The 22511-nt window shown below is 47.6% G+C and overlaps 2 protein-coding genes across 10 annotated transcripts in view; one reads left to right on the top strand and one right to left on the bottom strand.

The window, feature by feature from the left end:
* Positions 1 to 622: 622 nt before the first annotated feature.
* Positions 623 to 22511, top strand: part of ZSCAN31 (zinc finger and SCAN domain containing 31) — a 37686-nt gene continuing 15797 nt past the window's right edge. For 5 of the 9 annotated variants that reach the window (XM_059399652.1, XM_059399649.1, XM_059399651.1 and 2 more), the window contains exon 1: positions 15604 to 16406. The gene's annotated coding sequence lies outside the window, so the exon portion shown is untranslated. Of the gene's footprint in view, positions 688 to 750; positions 1179 to 15602; positions 16407 to 22511 lie in introns of those variants that run through there. The other 4 variants (XM_059399656.1, XM_059399657.1, XM_059399655.1 and 1 more) reach the window with 3 other exon arrangements.
* Positions 7806 to 13978, bottom strand: LOC132018550 (zinc finger protein with KRAB and SCAN domains 4-like). The gene is made up of 3 exons (XM_059401509.1): positions 13955 to 13978; positions 9339 to 9932; positions 7806 to 8062 (listed from the first exon to the last, which is right to left on the bottom strand). The coding sequence occupies exons 1-3, from the start codon at positions 13976 to 13978 to the stop codon at positions 7862 to 7864; spliced, it is 819 nt and encodes a 272-aa protein (XP_059257492.1). The 3' UTR covers positions 7806 to 7861.

Raw genomic sequence — 22511 nt, 5'->3', positions numbered from 1 at the left:
GGGACGACCCTCGTGTTTTTCTGAGCACAACACGGGACACTGATCATTCCAGTCCTAGATGCCCGACGGAGCAGGCTAGTTTCTTCAGCGATCTCCTGCCCTGGTGCTGCGTTCTGAGGTCGGACACTAACTCTGGACTAAGAATACTCTTTCGGTACTGTTTTAGGGAAACGTGTCTACGCACGTTTACCCCGTAACTTTCCTCCTTCGACTTGGTCTGGGCCCTGCGGTTAGAAACGAAGACCAGGCTGGCCGGCGGTCAAAGCAGGACAGAGGAGTATCAGGCCAGCAGGGTACGGCACTAGTTATGGGGCAAAGACTCACAGAAGCCCTCACTCACGCCAGGCCCCTGCATAGCAGGTCTGGGCAAGCCGGCAACAACCCTGTGAGGGAAGTGTCCGGATTTTACAGACAAAGGGAGGGTGACTCCACTAAGACTGGTGGGCGGCCCGCCCGGCGGAAGGGGCGCGGAGCAGGGGGAGAGACGGCGGGCTAGCTGACCGTGACCACGTTGCCGGCCGGGCCCAGCCAGCCGCTTCCTGCCAGGGGTTCCCAGCAGCCACCGAGTTTGAGGACCTTCCTGCCATCCTAGAGCGGCCCGGAAGTGCATCCGGCCGGAGAAGTCCCGGCAGCCCCCGCCGCGGGGGCGGGGCATGCGCCAGTTCCTCTCGGCGGCCTGCGGGGCGGGTAGGGCTGGAGTACGGGGGACGCGCAGTGGGGGCTCTGGGCAGGGGCCGGGGGGGGGGGGGGGGGCCGGGGGGGGGGGCGGGCGGCCCTCCGTCGCGGGTCCTTCTGTTGGCGCAGGGCAGGGCCGGCCTCTCCGAGGGCAGTCGAGGCGGCTCAGGGAGGCCTGTCGGAACCGCCGCGTCCGCGTCTACAGCCCCTGCCACCCCCGTCTGGGAAACCCCAGCTTCTGCCGAGCAGCCGCGGCGGCTCCTCCGGGCAGACGTTTGGGGCGGTTGCCGGTGGCCCACAGCTGTGCCCGGCGGGGTTAACGGTGCTGGCCGTTGTCTGCAGCACCCGAGGGGCTTGACGCAGGCCCGGCACGCCGCAGGAACGCCCTGCTTCTTGAGCGGACGGACGGACGGACGGACGGAGGAATGACGAGTGGGTGCCGTTCCTGCCAGAATCCTGTGACGAAGAAGGGGAGCCTTTTCCCGTCATTAGCTAAGCGGCCAGTAAGTGCTTCTCCGTGGGGCACTGAGCTGGGCTCGGGACATGAAGATTCCCAGGGAGAGGCGTCTGAAGCTGGGGGGGGGAGCAGGTTTCAATCTAGATTATTGACAGCAAACAGGGGCAGACAGTGCTAATGCCGTTCTGGTTCCCAGCGGCAGGCTCTGGGGGTTACTTAGTCATGCTGTTTGGTACCTGGCGTCCAGTCTCCGCACCGCTGGCGTCAGTGGCCACAGGACGTTAGGTTCCGTGCACCTGTTCGGCGAAGACAGAGCTAGAGAGACAGTGCAGCACGCCGTTCCCTGGAAGTAATGCGGGGGGGAATTAAAATGTGGAATGAAAAGGGGAAGAAGTGTTTGTGACCTCAGCGAGAATGCTGGTACATGCTTCCTTGGAGCTTTCTGTTTGTTGGGTGTACTTGCTGGTTGGCGGTTTTAGTTGGATCTAAGCTATGAGATATTTGCTGTTGGACATGGAATGAGACAAATGGGATTAACGACTTCTATTTCCTGACATTTTAGCAACTCCGTTTTAATGCTTTCACTTTGTTACACTGTTATTAGCCAAAGAATTCTACATGCATATTGTCCGTAATCACTTAAAAGAACACATCTTTTAGAAGGCAATAATTATACAGGATTATTGCTGGGGCATAATCTTTTCTATTCACAGGATTAAATCCAGTTAGCTGAGGTATCCAGTAAATAATTTGAGAGCTTAAAATAACACATACCTACTGAACTGAACACATTCAAATAAGGAAGTATAATTTAGCCCAAGACTCCGTCACTTATTAATGTCATTTAAAATTTACTACCTCCAAAATTGTATTTATTGAGGGGCCTGGATATCAGTGTTTTACTTTCTGTCTCTGTATGAGTGAAACCTCCTGTAAAAGGTGGCTTTTAGGGCAGAAGACATATCCTTGTTGGATTGTTTATTCAGGGTATCTGTAAAAGTCGGACCTTATATGCATATATATCTCAAACTTTGGAGCACCTTTTATGGATTTTCTTTTTAGATTCATTTGTTGCCTTTCAGTTTTATGGTGATAAAATTTTGTGTGCATAACTTTTTTTTTTTTTTTTTTTAATTCTATTTCCTGGGGCACGTGGTGGCTTAGTTGCAAAGTGTCTGCCTTCCACTTGCATTATGGTCCCAGGGTCCTGGGATCGAGCCCTACATCGGGCTCCCTGCTCTGCGGGAAGCCTGCTTCTCCCTTTCCCCCTTCTCCTGCTTGTGTTCCCTCTCTCACTTGTGTCTCTGTCAAATAAATAAATACCATTAAGAAAAAAATTCTACTTCCCTTGGGGCACCTGGGTGGTTCAGTTAAGTGTCTGCTGTGGGCTCAGGTCATAGTCTCAGGGATTGAGCCCTGTGTCAGGCTTCCTGCTCAGTGAGGAGTCTGCTTCTCCCTCTCCCTCTGCCGTTCCCCTCCACTCAAGCTCTCCCCCTTCCCAGATAAATAAATAAATAAATAATAAGTAAAAATGTTTATTAAAATTCCGTTTCCCTCAAAATACATGCATATATAGGTATAGGAGACCAGCACTCACAATGACCACCTTTTACCTCTTGCCCTGCTTTTACCATTTGAAGGACGGCCATCTTGCTCATTTAGCACCCATCTGCCTTTTTCACCCCCTTTCCCTCTTTACTCCTCTATCTAGTTATTCCTAAATGATAGTCCTCTCTGCGTACCTCAGCTGCTTTCTTCCCTTCCGTTATTTGCCCTGAAGTAGAGAAAGCCATATGAATTTTGGAGTTGGAGACCTACATTTAAATAAAAAACTTTATATAGTTTCTTCCTCTTTTCTTACATATGCTACTGAGCTCTTCTGAACTTGAATTCCCTCATTTGTAAACAGATTATAATCCCCAAATCAGTCATTTGTAGAAACTAGATCATCAATATAAGCGCCATATATATAAGCCCAGCACAGTGCCTGCCACATAGAGGATATTCAATAAATATTAGTACTTGTCTCTTCATCTGCTTTCCTTCCCGTTAGATGTCTAGCAGCACCCAACCTTTACCAATGGCTGTTTTTTTACATGTTTACCTAAAGGCCATCTAAGTCAAATCTAGCTTTGGCTCACTACTCTCTGACATAACCCAAACTTCCAGATTCATCCGTTGAGTAGGTTGGCTTATAGCCCCTTATAGAGCTCATTTAGGAACTAGAAACTCCTTCCACATAATAAAGCATATCCAGTGGTTCTTGAACCGTTAGTGGTAGATAGAGATGTCTCTTAAAAACATTGGCAGGTCCCAATGCAATCTCTGTCAAAATACCAGCAGCATTTTTCACAGAGCTACAACAAACCTAAAATTCATATGGAGTCACAGAAGACCCTGAAAGCCATAGCAACCTTGAAAAAAGAAAAACAAAACTGGAGACATCACAGTTCTGGACTTTAAGTTCTATTACAAAGCTGTGATCATCAAAACAGTATGGTACTGGCACAAAAATAGACACATAACTCAATAGAACAGAACAGAAAACCCAAAAATGAAGCCACAACTCTATGGTCAGTTAATCTTTGACAACGCAGGAAAGAATGTCCAATGGAAAAAGTCTTGTAAACAGTCAAGGAAAAGCTGGAGAGCCACGTGCAGAAGAATGAAACTGGACCACTTTCTTATACCGCACCCAGAAATCCATGCAAAATAGATTCGGGATCTTTGGCCCACACCCCTTCTGTGGTGGTCTTTTTCTTTCCTTTTTTTTCTTCTGGTCATTAAAATTTGTGGCTTTATTTGTCTTTCTTTGGAACCCATGCAAACATGTGTTCTTTTTCAATTTCTTTGTTCCACTTCCATAGCAGGCAAAGTATTACCAGTGATTTTCAAAAATGAGTGTATTCAATTCACTTGGGTATCATGTTAAATGTGTGTTCAGATTCTGCAGGTCTGGGTTTTAATTTTTAATAATTTCCCAGGTGATGCCTATAATGTTACTTGTATTTTATTTTCTGTTGCCACCTTAACAGATTACCACAAACTCCCAGTGGTTTAAAACAACATAAATTTATTATTTCACAGTTCTTTAAGTCAGAAATCCCAGTTAACTAGCTTGTTTCTCTACTCCAGGTGCCACAAGGCCACAATGAAAGTGTTAGCCATTTGGGTTCTTTTTTGTACGCTCTTAGAAAGAATCTGATTTTATGCTCATTCTGGTTATTGGTGTAATTCAGTTCAGAACTGCGTTGCCCATATCCCGGTGAGAGAAAGCAAAGATAAGAATCAGTGGAGTCACACAGTGTTCATGGGTTAGAAGACACAACACAGTAAAAATATCAGTTCTCTCTACACTGATTTTTGGTTTAATACAGATACTCTCAAAATCTCACCAGAAATTTTTTGTAGATATAAACTTATTCTAAGATTTATATGGAAAGGCAAGGGACCTAGGAAAAACTAAAGCTTGAAAAAGAATAAAGTGGGAAGAATCACTTTGGCTGATGCTAGGGCTACGGTCTGTCTACAGTGCTCAAGAGAACGTGGTGTAGGGGTGCCTGGGTGGCTCAGTGGGTTAAATCCTCTGCCATCAGCTCAGGTCATGATCCCAGGGTCCTGGGATCGAGCCCCACGTTGGGCTCTCTGCTCAGCAGGGAGCCTGCTTCCCCTTCTCTCTCTGCCTGCTTCTCGGCCTATTTGTGATCTCTGTCTGTCAAATAAATAAATAAAATCTTAAAAAAAAAAAGAGAACGTGGTGTAGACATAGAGTTCAGACTGGAGAACCCAGAAGCAGATCCACACAAAAATGCCCAACAGATTCTTCACAAAGGTGCAGAAACAGTTTAGTGGAGGAAGGATAGTCTTTTCAGAAAATGGTGCTGGCACAGTTGGGCATCCATAGGCAAAATAAAATAAAAATAGCTTAAATTTCACACCTCATACAAAAATCAGCTCAAAATGAATCATGGACTACAACATAAGACCTAAAACTATAAAATGTTTAAAAGAAAAGCTGGGAAATCATCAGGACCTAGATTTAGGCTGAGATTCTTAGAATTGATATCAAAACCGTGGTTGATTAAAGGAAAAATTAATAATTTGGTCTTGATCAAAATTTAAAAGTGTTGCTCTGTGAAAGACTTAAGGATTGAAAGCCAAGCTACAGATACGGAAAGATATTTGCAAACCGTATCTCTAACAGAGCACTTGGTCTGGAATATAGAAGAGGCATCACCTCGCAAGCAGCAGCTCTGGGCAGAAGTCCATCAGAGGCTGGCCTGCAGAACAGCCCGCAACGGGCATTCACGCCGCAGCCGCGCCGCCTCCCGGGCACCCGCACTCACTGGGCTGCTTTCACTTTCTGCTGCTCGTTGCAGGTGTTTCTCAGATTCCGTCAGATGAATTTAGACACGTTTCTCTCCAACAGAAATACCAAGACAGGTGGAGGGCTACAGCTGCCAGGGGAGGACACTGTGTGACTCGCTGGCAGTTCAGGGAGCACAGGAGCACTGTGGTCGAGTCCACCGCAGCGGTGGCCAGAGCACTGGGGAGCCTTCCTTCCTTCCCCGAGGTGCGGCTGGGGTGCAGGGCGGGAAGGATCAGCTCCACGCTCCTAAGCCTAGATTGACTCTGACTTTGATTTTTAAGTGGCCATCTACTCAGCCCCAGGAGACAGACTTTTACTTCCGGTTACGTCATGGGGCACCTGGCTGCCGTCCTGCCTTTGGAGACAGGCTGTGAACGTTCATCAGCAGGTAGCATGTGCCCCGTGTACCCTGTAACTTAGCAAGTGCAGTACAGGTGCAGGAGCAGGAAGACCCTCGCTGTATCTCTCACCCACTGCATAGTCAAGAACACGTGCTCCCAGATCCCAGGAATTCTTACCTGTTCTGTGTGGCCACCATCTTCAGAAAGAGCACTGTGGCCTTAACAGCCCCCGGTGTGGCACCAGATTTTTTTTAAAAGAAAGGCTGACAGGTTTGGTCAGAAAACAAACAGCCCTTTTTAGATTGAAGCAATATCTTTAAAAATGTTTTAAAGATTTACTTATTTGAAAGAAAAAGAGCATGTAAACGGGAGGGGCGGAGGGAGAGGGAATCTCAATCAGACTCCACACTGGGTGGAGCCCAGCGTGGGGCGAATCTCACAATCCTGGGATTGTGACCTGAGCCACAATCGAGTCGGCTGCTTAGCCGATTGGGCTGCCCAGGCGCCCTGGCAGTTTTTAAATCTATGTAAACCACAAGCAGGAATACGCAGATATGTTTGCTCCCTGTGTCCTGTGTCCCACAGGATGGCACCCAAGGAAGCCATGTGTCAGCAGCGCACGTGGTAGAATGTCCTGCTGCAGAGGAGCTGGTGTGGTGCTGCAGCTGAGCGAGCCCCACTCTGCAGGAGAGGAGACTGCCCCGCAACAGTCGCCACACAGGCCAGGGGCATGGCAGGCGGCCTTGGACAGGCTGCGCACCATATTCACCCAGTCCCACTTTCTGGGTGGATCACAGGCCCACAGCAGCTGCTCTTGAACGCTGGTCTGTGCGGCTCCTGCGTGTGGACATGGGCTGTCAGGCAGACTCACAGAATGAGGACAGACATGGATGGGGAACATCTTAGGGGAGAGTTCAGTTCTCCTGCTCTTCGAAGGGGAGAAAACTGCTCATCTTTGGTTCCTTAGTGTGTGACTTAACACTGTGAGATTTGCTGACCGAGTTTAGCAATAGGAAAGAAAAGTTTACTTCCGGAAATGGGAGCGTGAACACTGTGGTCTCTAGCAGGAGGGAATTTGTGTTAATAAGAGAGCAAGTAGAATCAACCCAGCTTTAGAATCATCCATTCGTCAGGCTTGCCTGGTGCTGAGCGAACAATACTGAGCCCGTCACTTATCTCTGTCTCTCAGCTTCGTACCCGCCCTTCTCTGTCCTGATCTGGAAGCAGGGGCAGGAGGCATAAAGGTTATTTCCTAGGTTCTTACTATCAGTTGGAATAATTGGGAATCAAAAGAGGGGAGTGGGGAGGAGCATGGTTAAGTCCTAATTCTGTAGTGAATACTCAGTATCGTAATGGTCAGTTTTATGGGTCAACATGACCAGAGCACAGGGTGCCCAGACATGTGGTCACGCATTGTTCTGGGCATGACTGAGGATGTTTGGGGAGGACACTAACGTCTGAGCTGGTATATGCATAAAGCAGAATCATTTCCCTACTGTGGATGGCCCTCGTTCAGATAGTTGAAGGCCTGAACAGCACTAAAGTGCTGACCTTGCCTTGATAAGGGGGAACTCCTCTTGCCTGACTGCCTTAAGCTGCACACACATTCCCGACATACAGCCTCATCCTTGGGGGTGATTCATGCTATTCTAGTAACAGAGCCAGGGTTTAGAGGATTTCTGTCATTTGCAATAGTCCTGTAATCTGTGGGGTATTCCAGCTGGCTTGACAGATTCTGTCATTTTCTTCTTGGCACTTCTCCCCGTCTCGAGCTGTATCACTCTGCTTACCTGCCGCCGTCCCCCTAGACCCACGGACTACCACTTAGAGGCCTCCACGGTTACGTGTGAAATGAACAGAAAACCAATTCTTTCCAAACCAAGTTTCACTTGTCTACCTTTGTATTATGTCTGGGCTCGATTAGGAATACGTTCCGCCACTGTTTAAAATTTTCCTTTTAGTCTCAAAGTACAGTCAACGATGACCAGCGTAGTGGTCAGAGGACCTATCACGTGATCCTTAATGAAGCTGGACGAAGGCTGTAGAATTCAAGCTGCCCAGGAGACAACACTCACCGCTGTCTGCTGAGGCCTCGGTTCCCAGAGATTCGCGCTTGAGCAGAGCCTTCTTTGGCTGCAAGTCGGTACTCCAGGGCCTCTGAGCTGGTGTCAGCATTGCCATCTTGCAACAGAGCAGCTGCCTCTGGTCACCACTGAGGACCTGGAAGTTTCACTTACTGATTCATCAGAACTTCTAGTATGCTTTCTCTGTGCTAGTACTTTCTGTTTTCCAGGCACTAGTTCTAAGAACCTTATGAATCACGATTCATTGAATGCAGGTAGCAACAGCTCTATGAGCGAGGAACTACTATTATCTGTGCTGAGGTAATGGAGGCCCAGAGTTGAAGCAACTTGCCCAAGGTCATCCAGCTAATCAGTGGTGATGCTAGTGTGGGGGGGTCAGGCAGAGGGACCCCAGAGCCCATGCTCTTAGCCACTATCGCGTGCTCCCTCGTTACATACGTTGTGCTCTTATGAAGACTTTGGGAGCTAGTGTTAAGTTTCCAGAATACTCCTGTCTTTTTGTATCTGAAAAGTTGAGGGCAACATTTCTTGCCTACAGGGCTTTGGGACCAATAATCAGTACGTACAATCACCTGACTCAGAATGCTGTACGTGGTTTGTCCCCACAAAAAGCAGGCTTCCTTTCAGAAATTTATAAACAACTGTTTTCTAGTTACTTTCTCCCATGGAGCTCAGACTTAACCACTTCTGTGGAGAATGAGGAGCCTGAAGCTAAGACCCTTGAAACGACTTCAGTGCTCAAGGGCTGGCAGGCCGCAGATCCCAGTCCACAGCCCTGGGCACCGGGTCTCTGCCTGGAGGGCTCCACCACGTGTCCTCTGAAGGAACATCCACAAGTCAGCGTATGGAGGACACAAGCTCATAGAAGACGCAGGGCTGTTTTTGAGCCTGAGATTCTTGAACTCCCACTCAAGTGGTCCAGAAAAAAGCATTTTAATGATTCCTAGCCTCTAAGAGAAATTTGGCATTTCCTTCCATTTTAAATGGAAGCAACAAACCGATGTGGTGTTAAGCCATAGGACTGAGTCACCAGTAGAAAGTACAGATGTTTTCATACCACATCACAGCCGGGCAGACATTGTCAAAGTCATTCATGCTTAAAAAACTTGGAAACTCTTTCCGTTACTGGACCTGTCCCTTGGTCTTACTATTTGGTGCATTAATTTTAAAGAACACATAGATAATTTTATCACTGAATTGTTTCACGCTTGGTTAACTGTGTTTCAGTACAATCGAGTTCTTTTCTAATCCTTCATGTTCTTAAAAATACCAGTACTCTGAAGGGGCAAAGAGGTTTATGATACGAAAAGAGACTGAGAACTTGTGGGTCTTCCAGAAACGACCCTCACTCCGATGCTGAGACTTCAGGAAGAGACAGAGCTCGTCTCTGACACGAAGCCCTTCGCCTCGACCTGCGGCCCTGGCTCCTCCAGATGCCTCTGCAGATACTCCAGGAGCACCACCACCTCGTCGCCGCTCTCCGGCTGCTGCTCCCGCACCCAGGCCTGCAGCTCCTCGGGCAGGATGGTCAGGAACTGCTCCAGCACCAGCAGCTCCACGATCTGCTCCTTGCTGTGTGTCTCGGGCCGCAGCCAGTGTCGGCAGAGCTCCCGCAGCCGGCTCAGCGCTTCTCGGGGTCCCTGGGCCTCGGGGTAGTGGAAGCCCCAGAAGCGCCAGCAGGAGTTTTCTGAACACTGCACAGGGTTGGCCTCCCCCACCACGGCAGAGGCCTCTTCCTCTTCCTCCTTTACGACCAGAAGCCCAATCTGGTTCTTTGCAGATTGGCTGTCCAGGGCTGTGCCTTCCTTTGATTCTCGAGATATCCTGGACCAAGGCAGGGACTTGGGCCTCACGCTAGTGGGCAGCTGTACTTCTGCAGAAGATTCCTGCTCGTGGGAGAGCGGTATTAACCAGTGAAGTGTTAGCAGTCCCTCATCTCCCTGTGCCCAGGGCTCAAGGACATTGCTGGGGAGCTCTGGGGACACTGCTACATCCACAAATCTTGCCTAAGTCAGTGAAACTGAGTCTCATCAAGTCTCTAGATCCAAATACCAGCAAACAGGTGAAATACAGAAACAAATTAAATGAAGGTTTTTCAAATTTTCTACACATTGGAATAATTAGAGAACTTTAAAAATAACCCGATACCTTGGGTGAACCAAGATCAATTACATCAGTCTGTGGGGGAGGGGGGGACCTGGGCATTTAATAACTTAAATTTTTTTAGATGATTCCAATGTGCAGCTGAGTTTGAAAACTAGTAAGTTAAAGATACTAAAATAAGCAATCAGCTAAGAGTGTGAGACATTTTATAGGACAGAAGACTGAAATTGTTCCATAAATAAAAAAATTTTTTTTTTTTAAAGGAGTAGAGGGGTAAGGAAAACTGTCATAGATCAAAGGAACTGAGTTGGGGCACCTGCGCGGCTCCGTTGGCTAAGCATCTGCCCTCGGCTCAGATCATGATCTCAGGCCCTGGAATCTCAGGGTCCTGCAATCGAGCCCTGGGTTGGGCTCCACCCACAGCCCAGAATCTGCCTGTCCCTCTGCTTTGCTCTTCCCTGCCTCCCCAGCTCATACTTCCTCTAAGATAAATAAAATATTTAAAATAAATAAATAAGAGACTTAATAGACAAATCAACCGAATGCAAGTGGTAAGTTATTTTCGGATCCTATAAGGAAAAACAGCTGTAAAAAAGACCTATTTCAGGGGCACCTGGCTGGCTCCGTTGGTAGAACACGCAGCTCTTGATCTCAGAGTCATGGCTTTGAGACCCACTTTGAGTATAGAGATTACTTAAAAATAAAATCTTAAAAAAATCCTTTCAAATAATTAGGAAAACTTGAACACAGTGATATTTAGGAATTACTGTTGATTTTGTTGAGTCTAATAATAAGATTACATTAAGGTCCTTTTTAGAAATTCACACTGAAGTATTTGTATTAATTGGTAAACAGATAAGATTGTCGCTGGGTTTTCTTTACTAAAGGAAAGGAGAATGAGAGAAAGATGAAAGTAGGGGAGTGGGGGGAAGGGGAGAGGAGGAGGAGAGGGAGGGGAGAGAAGAATGAAAGAAAATGGCCAAAAGACTGTGGTTGTTGAATTCAAGATTCATCTGAAATGTTTGAGATCCACCCCCTCCTGCATTTAAAAACCAAGTCCTACCTTCCTACTTTCCTTCCTGCATTAACAGTGTAAAAGCATTTAGGTGGGGTCACGGGAGGTGGGAGCCCACTTTGGGGGTCACTTTGGAGCCTCTGTGGTGTGAGGAGGGTGTCGTGGGAGTGGGGGAGGCGGGAATGACGGGAGAACTACCACCACCTATTTCACATCCCTATTCACATGTCACCGCCTGTCCTATTTGGGGTTTCAGCCAGGGGAACGGAGTGAGAAGGCACCGGACTGAGAAACTTGTTAAAAAGAGGCCATGTTGGTCAAACAAGGAAACGTATGGACGGTAATGGGAGCAAAGTTGCTGATTATCAGAGAAGAGAATTACAAATGCAGAAAAAACCCAATCTGGTTTGAATTGGAGTTAGCAGTGTTAATATGAACTCAATTTCCCACACTTAAGTAACAACACAGAAACACATAAGGTCTGTACTGAAGTACATCAGGCCAGGATTCCGGACTCTCGAGCTCAGACGCTGGCACATGTCTGGCACTGGGCCAGACCCTCATTCCTAATACATGAGGCCCTCCACCTTCACTGTAAAAAACCATTCTTGCTCCTGCTGAATCCAGGCGGCCCCAAGGAAAAGGCATCCCCAAACTGTAACGCCTTGGGGATTGTAAGCATCACAACACACACCAGTTTGGGTCTTTGCTTAGGGACAGATTTTTCTGTATTTTACTTCTCCCTCTTAAAATAGAGACATCATCCATTACAAAGAGAACTGATGGAAGATAAGGTTTAAAGAAACGTCCGAGGGCGCCTGGGTGGCTCAGTGGGTTAAGCCGCTGCCTTCGGCTCAGGTCATGATCTCAGGGTCCTGGGATCAAGCCCCACATCGGGCTCTCTGCTCAGCAGGGAGCCTGCTTCCTCCTCTCTCTCTCTGCCTGCCTCTCTGCCTACTTGTAATCTCTCCCTGTCAAATAAATAAATTAAAAATCTTTAAAAAAAAATAAAAAATAAAGAAACGTCCGAAAAGCCAAGACCACGCATGAGAGAGAATGCGCGGTCATAATTAGAAAGAACCACAGTAACAACCATGGCAAATCTTTAAGCAGTTCTTACTCCGTGCCTGGCACTGTCTTAGGGGCCTTACTCACCGTAACTCGCAGGTGGCTCACAAGCCCGTGGATTAGGTGACCTCATTCTCTCCCCATTTTATAGAGCAGTCCGCTGAGGCACAGAACCTACACAAATGTAGGTTCAGTTCTCTAGGTAAGAGATTCTGAGATGTATGTGCAAGCCATTTATTGAGTGCCGTAGAGAAGCACTATTGGGTGGAGAGGGAGGTTGAAAAGACACTTCAACAAATTCTGCAAGGAGCTCTGGAATCAGAGCAATTGTCCTTGGGAGTGTCTTGCCTCAAAGCAAGGAGTCAACATTGCACAAAGCCCTCAGAAGTCAGTGGCCGCTGAACGTGACGGGCCATGTTTGGGGACATGATCTTGAGCTGTGGAGTTGTCCTTGTACCCGAATGATGTGTATCAAGAGCTTCTCATTCACTGAAGCAGTGGGGGGAATGTGTGCCTCAGTTGTGACAGAAGGAGCTGACCACCAAGCAATAGATTCACTGCAAGAATCAATGACTGAAGTCTAATATCCCACATTTAGAGAGTGAAATGATCTAGATAGGATCCACAATGGAAACGATGCAGTAAACAACCAGGTAGAAAACTGTGAGAGGGAGACTGGTGCCCCAAAGAAGAGTGTGTTTCAAGGAAGAAGGAGTATTAAAAAATGGGAAAGGTTGCCAAGAGGCTAAGATGACAATTTATCACTAGAGTTGGGAACGTGGAAATCAAGAAGTTTCAGTGGAATATGGCAAGGACAAAAACAACAACAAAAAAAGATTTCAGTGGGTTTATAAAAGAAAGGGTATTTTTCCCATTTCTGAAACATGAGCTTAATTATTCAGACCCAACCCGTGCAGGATGCATTATTTAGAAGTAACTTCTTAAAAGCGTTGCAGAGCTCCTAAGATAGTAAGGATTCTCTATGTAAAATCTAAGTAGAAGTGAAAGTTCAGAGAGGCGAGCAAGTACTTGGGCTGATTTTTATCCTCAGACCTTTTGCCAAACAACAACTTGATCTTCAGTCTGATAGTCTTTTTTTTTTTAAGATTTTATTTATTTATTTGATAGAAATCACAAGTAGGCAGAGAGGAGGCAGGCTCCCCGCTGAGCAGAGAGCCCGATGCGGAGTTCGATCCCAGAACCCTGAGAACATGACCTGAGCCAAAGGCGAAGGCTCAACCCACTGAGGCCTCCAGCCACCCCCAGTCTGACGGTCTTGAAAGTATAAGACAAAGCTGCAAGCCTGCCTAAGGTAAGCATCTGCTAAGAGACCCTCCTTTGATAAACGCAGCTTCCATGGGGCAGATGCAGCCATGGACCCAAAGTAACCCGACTCCTTCCCACATCTACCTGCTGCAGACTGGGAAGGAAGTTGCCTCGGTATGAACAGAACAGAACAAAACAGTGCCTGACAATTGTAACTACAAGGTCGCTCTCGCACAGATTTGCCTTCCAAATCCACAAAACTGAGATGGGCCAAAAAGTCTCGAATCATGCATTCAGTTTAAAGTTATTCGCCTCTTACCTGACAGAGGCAAATGTGAATCCTGTTAGGAGTACCCCCTGTTCTCCTTGCTTTGAGTTTATGATACATACATTCTTCTATATTCTGTGTATAGATACATATCTCTATATATTCTCTATATCTGTATCCTCTATATACATATGTACATACATGTTTATATGTTCTACTTGCTTTGAGTTTAGTTCTTTATCTAGCTCCTTATGCTGAGAGGATAGGCTATTGATGTGAGATCTTTCTTTTTTGATACAGGTGCTTACAGCTATCAGTTTCCCGCTAAGCATGGCTTTAGCTACATCCCATACATTTTGGTATACTGTCATTTTGTTAATAGGCATCTTGAAGTATTTTCTAATTTCCCTTGAAGTTTCATCTCTGACTCATTGATTACTTAGGAGTGTGTTGCCTAATTTCCAAATATATGTGAATTCCCCAAATTTCCTTTGATTATTGATTTCTAATTTCATCCCAGTGTGGTTGGAGAACATACTCTGTATGATTTTAATCACTTGAAATTTGCTGAGGCTTGTTTTATGACTTACCATAAGTCTGTCTTTGAGAATGTCCCATGTGCATTTTAGATCTCCATGGTTTTTACTTCTTTGCTTGTTTAATACCAGTGTGATTACCGTACAGTGTTATATTAGTTTCAGATGTACAATGTGTGGCTCAACAATTCTGTACATTATTCAGTGCTTATCACAATAAGTGTTTCCTTAATCCCCTTCCCCTGCTTCACCCATCCTCCCACCACTGTATATTTAAGAGTGTGGTTTCTTTGTCTCTGTTTTTACTTTGATCATTTGTTTTGTTTCTTAAATTCCACACATGAGTGTGAAATCAGGGGCGCCTGGGTGGATCAGTTGTTAGGGGTCTGTCTTCAGCTCTGGTCATGGTCCTGGGGTCTTGGGATCGAGCCCCACATCGGGCTCCCTGCTTGGTGGGAAGCCTGCTTCTCCCTCTCCCACTCCCCCTGCTTGTGTTCCCTCTTTCTCTATGTCTCTCTCTGTCAAATAAATAAATAAATAAATAAGATCTTAAAAATAAATCATATGGTATTTGTGTTTCTGTGACTTTTTTCACTTAACATTATACATTCTAGGTCCATCCATATCATTGCAAATGGCAAGATTTCATTCTTTGTTATGGTTGAGCAATACTCTGTTCCATTTATATACATGAATATACCATTCTTCTTTAACCACTCATCTATCAATGGACATATGAGCTGCTTCCATATATTTGCTGTTGTAAATAATGCTGCTATGAACATAAGGGTGCATATATCTTTTTGAATTACTGTTTTCATTTACTTTGGACAAATACCCAGTAGTGGAGTTATGAGATTATATGGTAGTTCTGTTTTAATTTTTCAAGGAGCCTCCATATTGTTTTCCACAGTGACTGTGCCAGTTTACATTCCCACCAATAGAGCACAAGGGTTCCTTTTCTCCACAAACTCGCCAACATTTTGTTGTTTCTTATGTTTTTTGAGTTTCGCCATTCTGACAGGTATGACATCATTGTGGTTTTGATTTTCATTTCTCTGATGATGGGTGATATTGGGCATCTTTTTAGGTGTGTTAGCCATTGGCATGTCTTCTCTGGAGAAATGTCCATTCATGTCTAATGCCCATTTTTATTGTTGTTGTTTTTTTTTTTTTTTTAAGATTTATTTATTTGAGAGAGGGAGTGCTTGTGGGGGGAGGGGCAGAGGGAGAGAATCTCCAGCAGACTCCCCACTGAGCAGGGAGCCCCATGCAGGCCTCGATGCCACGATCCATGAGATCATGACCCAAGCCAAAACCAGGAGTTGAGGCTCAAGCAGTTGAGCCATCCAGGCCCCCCTGGAAGAAACTTTCTGAAGGTTTACCCAAATGTGAACAAATATAAAATGAGTTTGATGGGGCACCTGGGAGGTTCAGTCTGTTGAGCGTCTGACTGTTGATTTCGGCTCAGGGTTGTGAGATTGAGCCCCCGGTGGGACTCCGCGGATGCCCCGGTGGGACTCCCGGGATGCTCCGGTGGGACTCCCCGGATGCCCCGGTGGGACTCCGCGGATGCTCCGGTGGGACTCCCCGGATGCCCCGGTGGGACTCCCGGGATGCTCCGGTGGGACTCCGCGGATGCCCCGGTGGCCTCTCCCGGCCCCCGCCCCTCCCCCAGGCTCCCGCGCGCTCCTCCCCCATCCTCCTCCGACGCTCCCAGGCCCTCGGCCGACGCTCCCGGGGAGGGCCGCCGGTCCGGCTTAGCACGGGTGCCTGTGTTCCGCGGGCACAGCGGTAACTGCGCCGTAGTCGACTCCAGCGCGTGTTTCACTTCACCTCCGCGTCAGCTTTGTGTCGCTGCGTGGGCACCTGTCCGCGGCCCATCCTCGGCTCCTCGACTCCAGACCGCAGTCGCAGCAAAACCCTGCATCCTCAGCCTCACGACCGCCGTCTCCGGTCGTGCTGCCGACACCAGGGCCGAGCACTGGAGCTGGAGGGACCGCCGCGTGTCTGAGGCCGCCAGAGCGCAAAGGACTGGCGCTCCTGGGCGGGAGCCGGGCCGAGGTGGCCAACGAGACGCAGCGCCCTCCGGCGTCCTAGAGGGGACAGGAAAGCTCTTGGAGGGCGACGCGGCTCAGGCTGCTGACGCACTTCCGGCCTTCGGGGCTGCAGGGTTGCCGGGCTGCTGCTCCTGCCGGGGCTCCGGAGCGTCCCTGGGCGGGAGGTGAGTGTCGGGCCCCGGGAAGAGTGAGGGCCCGCGCCTTGGACTAGGCGGGAGGAGCCGTGGGCGCTGGCCTGGCCCCCGGACGCCGCCTGCAGCCGCGAGGAGAGGGAGAGACCCCGCGGGCGCCGGAGTGTGGGGCGGGGGGCACCCGGCTGGGACTGCGCCCGGGGGCGGCCGCACCCGCGTACCCACGCGCTCCGTTTAGCCGGTGTTCGCGTGATGGAGTGTTCTTTTCTGCCGACGTTTCGGAGGAAATAGCGAGCCTCGGGAGTGGTCGTTCTGGAATAGTCCGAGCGTGTGTCTTCCAAAAGCGGCGCGTCGCGGCGGCGAATGGAGCCGGCCGTGCCGTCAGCGCGTGGCAGCGCCCGGACAGCCGCGCGACGCCCGCCTGTGCGCCCCGCCGAGTGAGTGTCTGTCCCGCTCTGGGTCGCGGCGTCGGACGCAGCCACAGACCGTGCGAGCGGGAGCCGGCCTCCTGCCCGTCCCGGCGCCGTCCCGGCCCCGTCCAGTGCCTGGTCGCGGGGCGGGCCGGCCGGTCCCCCGGGAGAGGACGCCGCTTCCGGACTTGCCCGATGCCTCGTGGTGTTCAGTGGCTCCTCCACTTACTGGTCACTGTAACTTGATAGTGCTTGGGGCACCACCACCACCATCTCTTGTTGCTAGTACGCGGAAGCCAGTAAGAAAAATGCTCTTCTGGGCTTTTCCTTCCTGATTTTAGTTAAGTAACAGGAAATTCTCTTACAAATTCTGCAGTTCCGCACCTTTATCCTGTGTTCGCTGGCTGACACCCAGCAGGCACCGAGCATCTGTGAAGTGACTTCTTTTGTGGGTGACACGTAACGCACAGAAACTGGATATTGGACTTAGGATGAGCTCTCCGGCTTCCTTCGGGACTGTGCATCTACCTACCTACCTACCTACCTTCGCGTACCCAACTCGCCTCCAACGTTATGACTTCTGTTTCACCAAGTTGTAAATCTTCCCTGCCCCTCCGTGACCTACAAACTCCTGTGCATACCCAGCTCATAGCACAGCTCCAGAAACATCTGTGCGAAGACCGAAGCACTTTTTTACAAAGATTAAGCTTTTTGCTTTGTTAGTATCTTTCAAACTTGAACTAACTTGAAGAATACAGTAACGTTATACATCCGTGGAAGTCTTTCCAGATCCAGTGCAATATGCTCTACCCCCTTCTTTCAGCTCTTCTTTCCACTCTGGGCTTTTGTGCTTCCACCGCTGCCTCCACCCTCCTTCCCTCAGCTCATTCACTGTCCAGGAACAGGGCTTCTTGACACATCAATCCAGTCTTTTCACGTCCTTTCTTAAAAGCCTTCCATGACTTTTGCACTTAAAGTCCAGGCTCCTGGGCCCTGCATGATCTGGCGTGTCTTGCCAGCCTCAGTTTTTACCACCTTCTCTCACTTGTCTGGATCCACTCCGGGCTCCTCTCATTTGTTTGACCACACCTCTTCTACCTCAGGGCCTTTGAACAGAGTCGGGTGCTATTCCTGTCCCCACTTCTGCTGGTTGCATGGGTCACTCCTTTTCACTCTTAAGGGCTTCACCTAGTTGTTACCTCACTTCCCACCACTCTGTCTTCACAGGTCCTCCATTTATTTGGTACCTCAGGGTTTGGTTGGTTTTCCTCACAGTACTTCTGTCACCAAGTCCTTATTTCATATGTCTGCCTCCTTACCCACTTTTGTTGTTGATGTTACTTTTAGTTTGTCTTTTCTATTGGAATGTAAGCGCCAGCAAAACAGAGAGGGGTCCTCTCTTTTTCACCATCGTATCACTAGTGCCTCCCAAAGTGGCCTGCTATGTCACAGGTGCTCAGGGACCATCTTTTGAGTAAAATGAGTGAATAAATGGCGACGGTCTCTGTCTTAGAACACAGTCAGGAACCAGGATATCAGGAGAAATCAAATAGGGAAACTTTGAGTGCTTAATATAAACTGCACCAAATCTATGTAGTATATTTAAAAAACACAAGAGTCTTAAAGTCATAAGTTGTCAAAATTCAATTTTTGGGGGTTGTAGGACTGAAGTTCTTGGTAGAACTGAGGTCCCCCTCATGCCTCAGCTTCTAGAGGCGGCATGCTTTCCTCTACCCGAGGCTCCGTCTTGTGTTGACAAGCCAGCAGATGTGCCTCAGATTCTCCTCATGCTTCAAATCTGATGCGCTCTTCTGCCACCAGCTCAAGAATCCTCTACTGTTAAAGAAATCATGCAAGTAGTTTAGCCCCACCCAGAGAGCAGTCTTGCTGTCATAAGGACAACTAATTTGTAATCTTAATTATGTTGCTGGGTGAACTTGGGAGACCCCAGGCCCTGAGGCTTTGACTTAGCTGGTCCCAAAGATATCGCCAAAGGGTCTTGTCTCGTGACATAAAGAATTTAAGGACAGACACAACACAGTAATGACACCTTCTCAGAGATGTGAGAGCGCCAGTGCATTGCTGCCCACTGAAGTTTGGGTCTTTTTTACTGACAGTTGTCAGTAAGGGGTGGAATATTCATTACCTGGGGCGGGGATTTCGTGGAAGCAAGGTTTCGTGCTAGTTTGATTTGGCTTCTTTTGGCTTTGTTTTGGAGTACTGCCAGGGTGGGCCTCTGACCTTCCCTACAGCTGGCCATGAGCTCCTCCTTACTGGCCTCCAGGCATCCTGTTAGAGCCTCACTGACTGCCTGCTCTGACAATTAGATCTTAATTATACCTTTGCCGTGGAAACAAACAGTCAAAAGAGAAATACTGGAGGACAGAGATCATGGGGCCATCTTTGAATTCTGCCTACCACAGTCCTACTATTTATTTGTTAGGCAGTTGATGGATATTTGGGTTGTTTCTACTTTGGAGTTACTATGACTAAATCTGCTCTGAACATGTATTTAGTTTTTAGTGGAGTGAACACTCGTTTCTTTAGGATCTGTATCCAGGAGTGGAATTACTTAGTAACACCTGTGTTCCACTTGTTAAAAAATGATGACACTATCACTCAGTATCTGAAACTCGAGGACAGAGCTGAAGACGTGTGCTGACTAGGTAAAGTCCTTCCAAACAGAAGAGATTGCTGATCTTCTCTAGGCGCTTTGAGAAGCACGGAGTTCAGTATTGCTGGGTCTTAATGGGGTCAAGGGGGCTGACATCATCTGTGGAAGCGTGGTTTCATGGAACAGACTGTTGTCCATTGTTGGGACTTAGATGTGTTTATTGGGATGAGTTATTCTGAATTGGCTGATTTTCAGAAGCTGTGGTGTCACTGATTGATTGACTTGCAAAAATATGTTCTCTGAAGTGAATTGTTGAAATGATTGAACAAACCGCATCTGGGCTACTGGACACCATGGGTACAGACCAAGCAGTCTTTTCCTAGGAATGAGCGAATTTTTTTTCATTCTAAAGCTTTTTTTTTTTTTAAAGTCTTTATTTATTTATTTGACACAGAGAGAGAGAGATCACAAGTAGACAGAGAGGCAGGCAGAGAGAGGAGGAAGCAGGCTCCCTCCTGAGCAGAAAGCCTGATGGGGGCTCGATCCCAGGACCCTGAGATCATGACCCGAGCTGAAGGTAGAGGCTTAACCCACTGAGCCACCCAGGCACCCCTCATTCTAAAGCTTTAGTAGATAGTTCTAAAGAATTTTCCGGGGGCATCTCGGTGGCTCAGTTAAGCGTCTGCCTTGGTCTCAGGTCATGATCTCCTGAGGAGATCCTCAGGATCCTGGGATTGAACCTCTGTGGGCTTCCTGCTCAGCAGAGAGCCTGCTTCTCCCTCTCCCTCTGCTCTTCCCCCCAGCTCATGCGCTCTTGCTTGCTCTCTCAGCTAAATAAATAAAATCTTAAAAAAAAAAAAAAAAGAATTTTCCAAAGTGTTGTATACCTTGAACTATCAGCATTCACAGCTGAGCACTCCATTCGTTCCGTATGCTTGTGATTCACCCTTAAATTATAAGAAATGTATTCACTTTTTGAATTTTTTAAATGAAGTGTGTCATTGTTTGGTATTTCCATTCTCCTGGCAACAGGGACCTTAACACTCTAACATTGAACTGAACATGCACCACATCTTGTCATTATACGTTCGATTTTAATTTCATACCCTTCCCCTTTTGTGTAGTAAAACATTCTTACGTAAAAACAAAAATGTGAGGAAGGATAGCCTTCGAGAAATTGCAGGTTGCCTCTGCCCCAATACTCCTCTTCCATCTCAAAGACAAATAATGTTGCTTGGGAATTCAAATAGATTCTTCTTTTTTAATACAAACACTAGCATGTTAGTTACACTCGTTTCTCACCTTCCTCTTTTCAGTTAACTGTCTTGGCAGCCCTTTCATATTTGTCGTAAAGAGCTTTTTTTAAAACTGCATCGTAATGCAATAAACCAGCTCCTGCAGTCTGCGGAAGCAGTGCCCCGCGGGCCCACGCTTGTGTCGTTCCCGGCCTTTTCCTGTCGCAAAGCGGCCTTTCAGTGATAACCTTGTATGTACAGCACTTTTCGTATGACTGAATATATTACTTTTTAGGGATTTTTTTGCCATAATCGTTTATATTTACTGTCAGATTTCGTCAGTTCTTGGGCTTCCGTTATTTCTTGTTTCACACCTTCTCTCTGATTTCAGTTGTATTTGCTGTGCTGCACCCTTGACTTTACGAGGGGTCCGTGGGTGGCGTGTGACTTTGCTGCGCCCACTGCTTACTTCTCTCTGGCTGCGGGCGGGTTCTGCGTTGTTCGTCCTTCTGCGCACTCTGCTTGTGTTCTGGACTCCGGTTCTGTTCGTCTGGACCGTTTCCCTTGTAGGCCATCTGGCTCTTCCTCTGGCAGCTTTTAAGATCGTCTCTTTGGGGTGCCTGGGTGGCTCAGTGGGTTAAGCCGCTGCCTTCGGCTCAGGTCATGATCTCAGGGTCCTGGGATCGAGTCCCGCATCGGGCTCTCTGTTCAGCAGGGAGCCTGCTTCTCTCCCTCCTTCTCTCTCTCTCTCTCTGCCTACTTGTGGTCTCTGTCAAATAAATAAATAAAATCTTAAAAAAAAAAAAATCGTCTCTTTGTCCGCAACAGCTGCCGCTTCACTGTATTCTGTCTCCGTGTGTGCTCTTGATTGGAGAAGTCACTCCTTCAGCTCTGGAAAATTCTTAGTTTTATTATCATCAGTGATTTTTTTCTCAGCCATTCAGTACTTTCTTGTCTTCCGAAGCTCGTGTATCAAAGTCGTATTCTCTTGGCACAGGTCATTTCATCTGAATTGCCCCGTAGTTCCCATTTCCTGCTGCATTCGTTAGTGTCGTCAGATACTGAACAGTCAAAAACTTCTGTTACTCTTCAGCTGGGTCACTTCTGTGGTGTATCCTCTAGTGTATTTTCAGTGTCAAAGTTTTTTCTATTCTAAGATTTTGAATTCTTTTTTATATCTACCTGATGTTATTGGTTTCACTGTTTTGGTTTTGGTTTTGGTTTCACTGTAGTTTTCAAAATCACTTACTATAAAAATTTCTTGGACTATGGATAGAATAAATTTCATCCCAAGTGAATTTCTTTTTTTTATTTTTAAGGGTTTTATTTCTTTGACAGAGACACAGTGAAAGAGGGAACACAAGTAGGGGGAGTGGGAGAGGGAGAAGCAGGCTTCCTGCCAAGCAGGGAGCCCGATGCAGAGCTCTATCCCAGGACACTGGGATCATGACCTGAGCTGAAGGCAGATGCTTAACAACTGAGCCACCCAGCACCCGCCCCCCCCTCCAAAAGTGAATTTCTATTTGAATTGTTGATTGTCTTTCTTAGGGTTAGAGTTTTGCATGTTTTGGAATTTCTTTGGAATGGGAAAGCGTTTTAGATTTCTCTTACTTCATTCAGCATCACATCTAAGACCCTTTCTGGGTCTTATGCTTAGGGCTTTCATGTTGCTCCCCTGAGCGGTTATTAGGTGGGCAGACCTGGTATGGGGCCAGGTCTCAGCGTTGGTTACTGTAAATGAGGCTGGGCCTGTTGCTGGGCCCCTGGCCTGTAGCTCCTGATAAAACCAGAGGCCAAGTCAGCAGCAGATCATTTTTCCCCTGCCACACCCCTCACCCCCATGAGTGTGGAACTCCCTTGATGCCCCTTGTGTCAGAAA

Source organism: Mustela nigripes, chromosome 5 (assembly GCF_022355385.1).
Source record: "Mustela nigripes isolate SB6536 chromosome 5, MUSNIG.SB6536, whole genome shotgun sequence".
NCBI lineage: Eukaryota > Metazoa > Chordata > Mammalia > Carnivora > Mustelidae > Mustela > Mustela nigripes.
This window is presented reverse-complemented; position numbering and strand designations above follow the sequence as displayed.

Excerpts from the sequence above, each read along its gene's own strand:
- LOC132018550 (XM_059401509.1), bottom strand. The coding sequence starts at position 13,978 with ATGCTTAGCGGGAAACTGATAGCT. Across the intron at positions 9,933-13,954 it reads TTAGCGGGAAACTGATAGCT|GCAAGATTTGTGGATGTAGC; the intron begins GTAAGCACCTGT and ends TCACTGACTTAG. Across the intron at positions 8,063-9,338 it reads TGGAGGAGCCAGGGCCGCAG|GTCCTCAGTGGTGACCAGAG; the intron begins GTCGAGGCGAAG and ends TGAAACTTCCAG.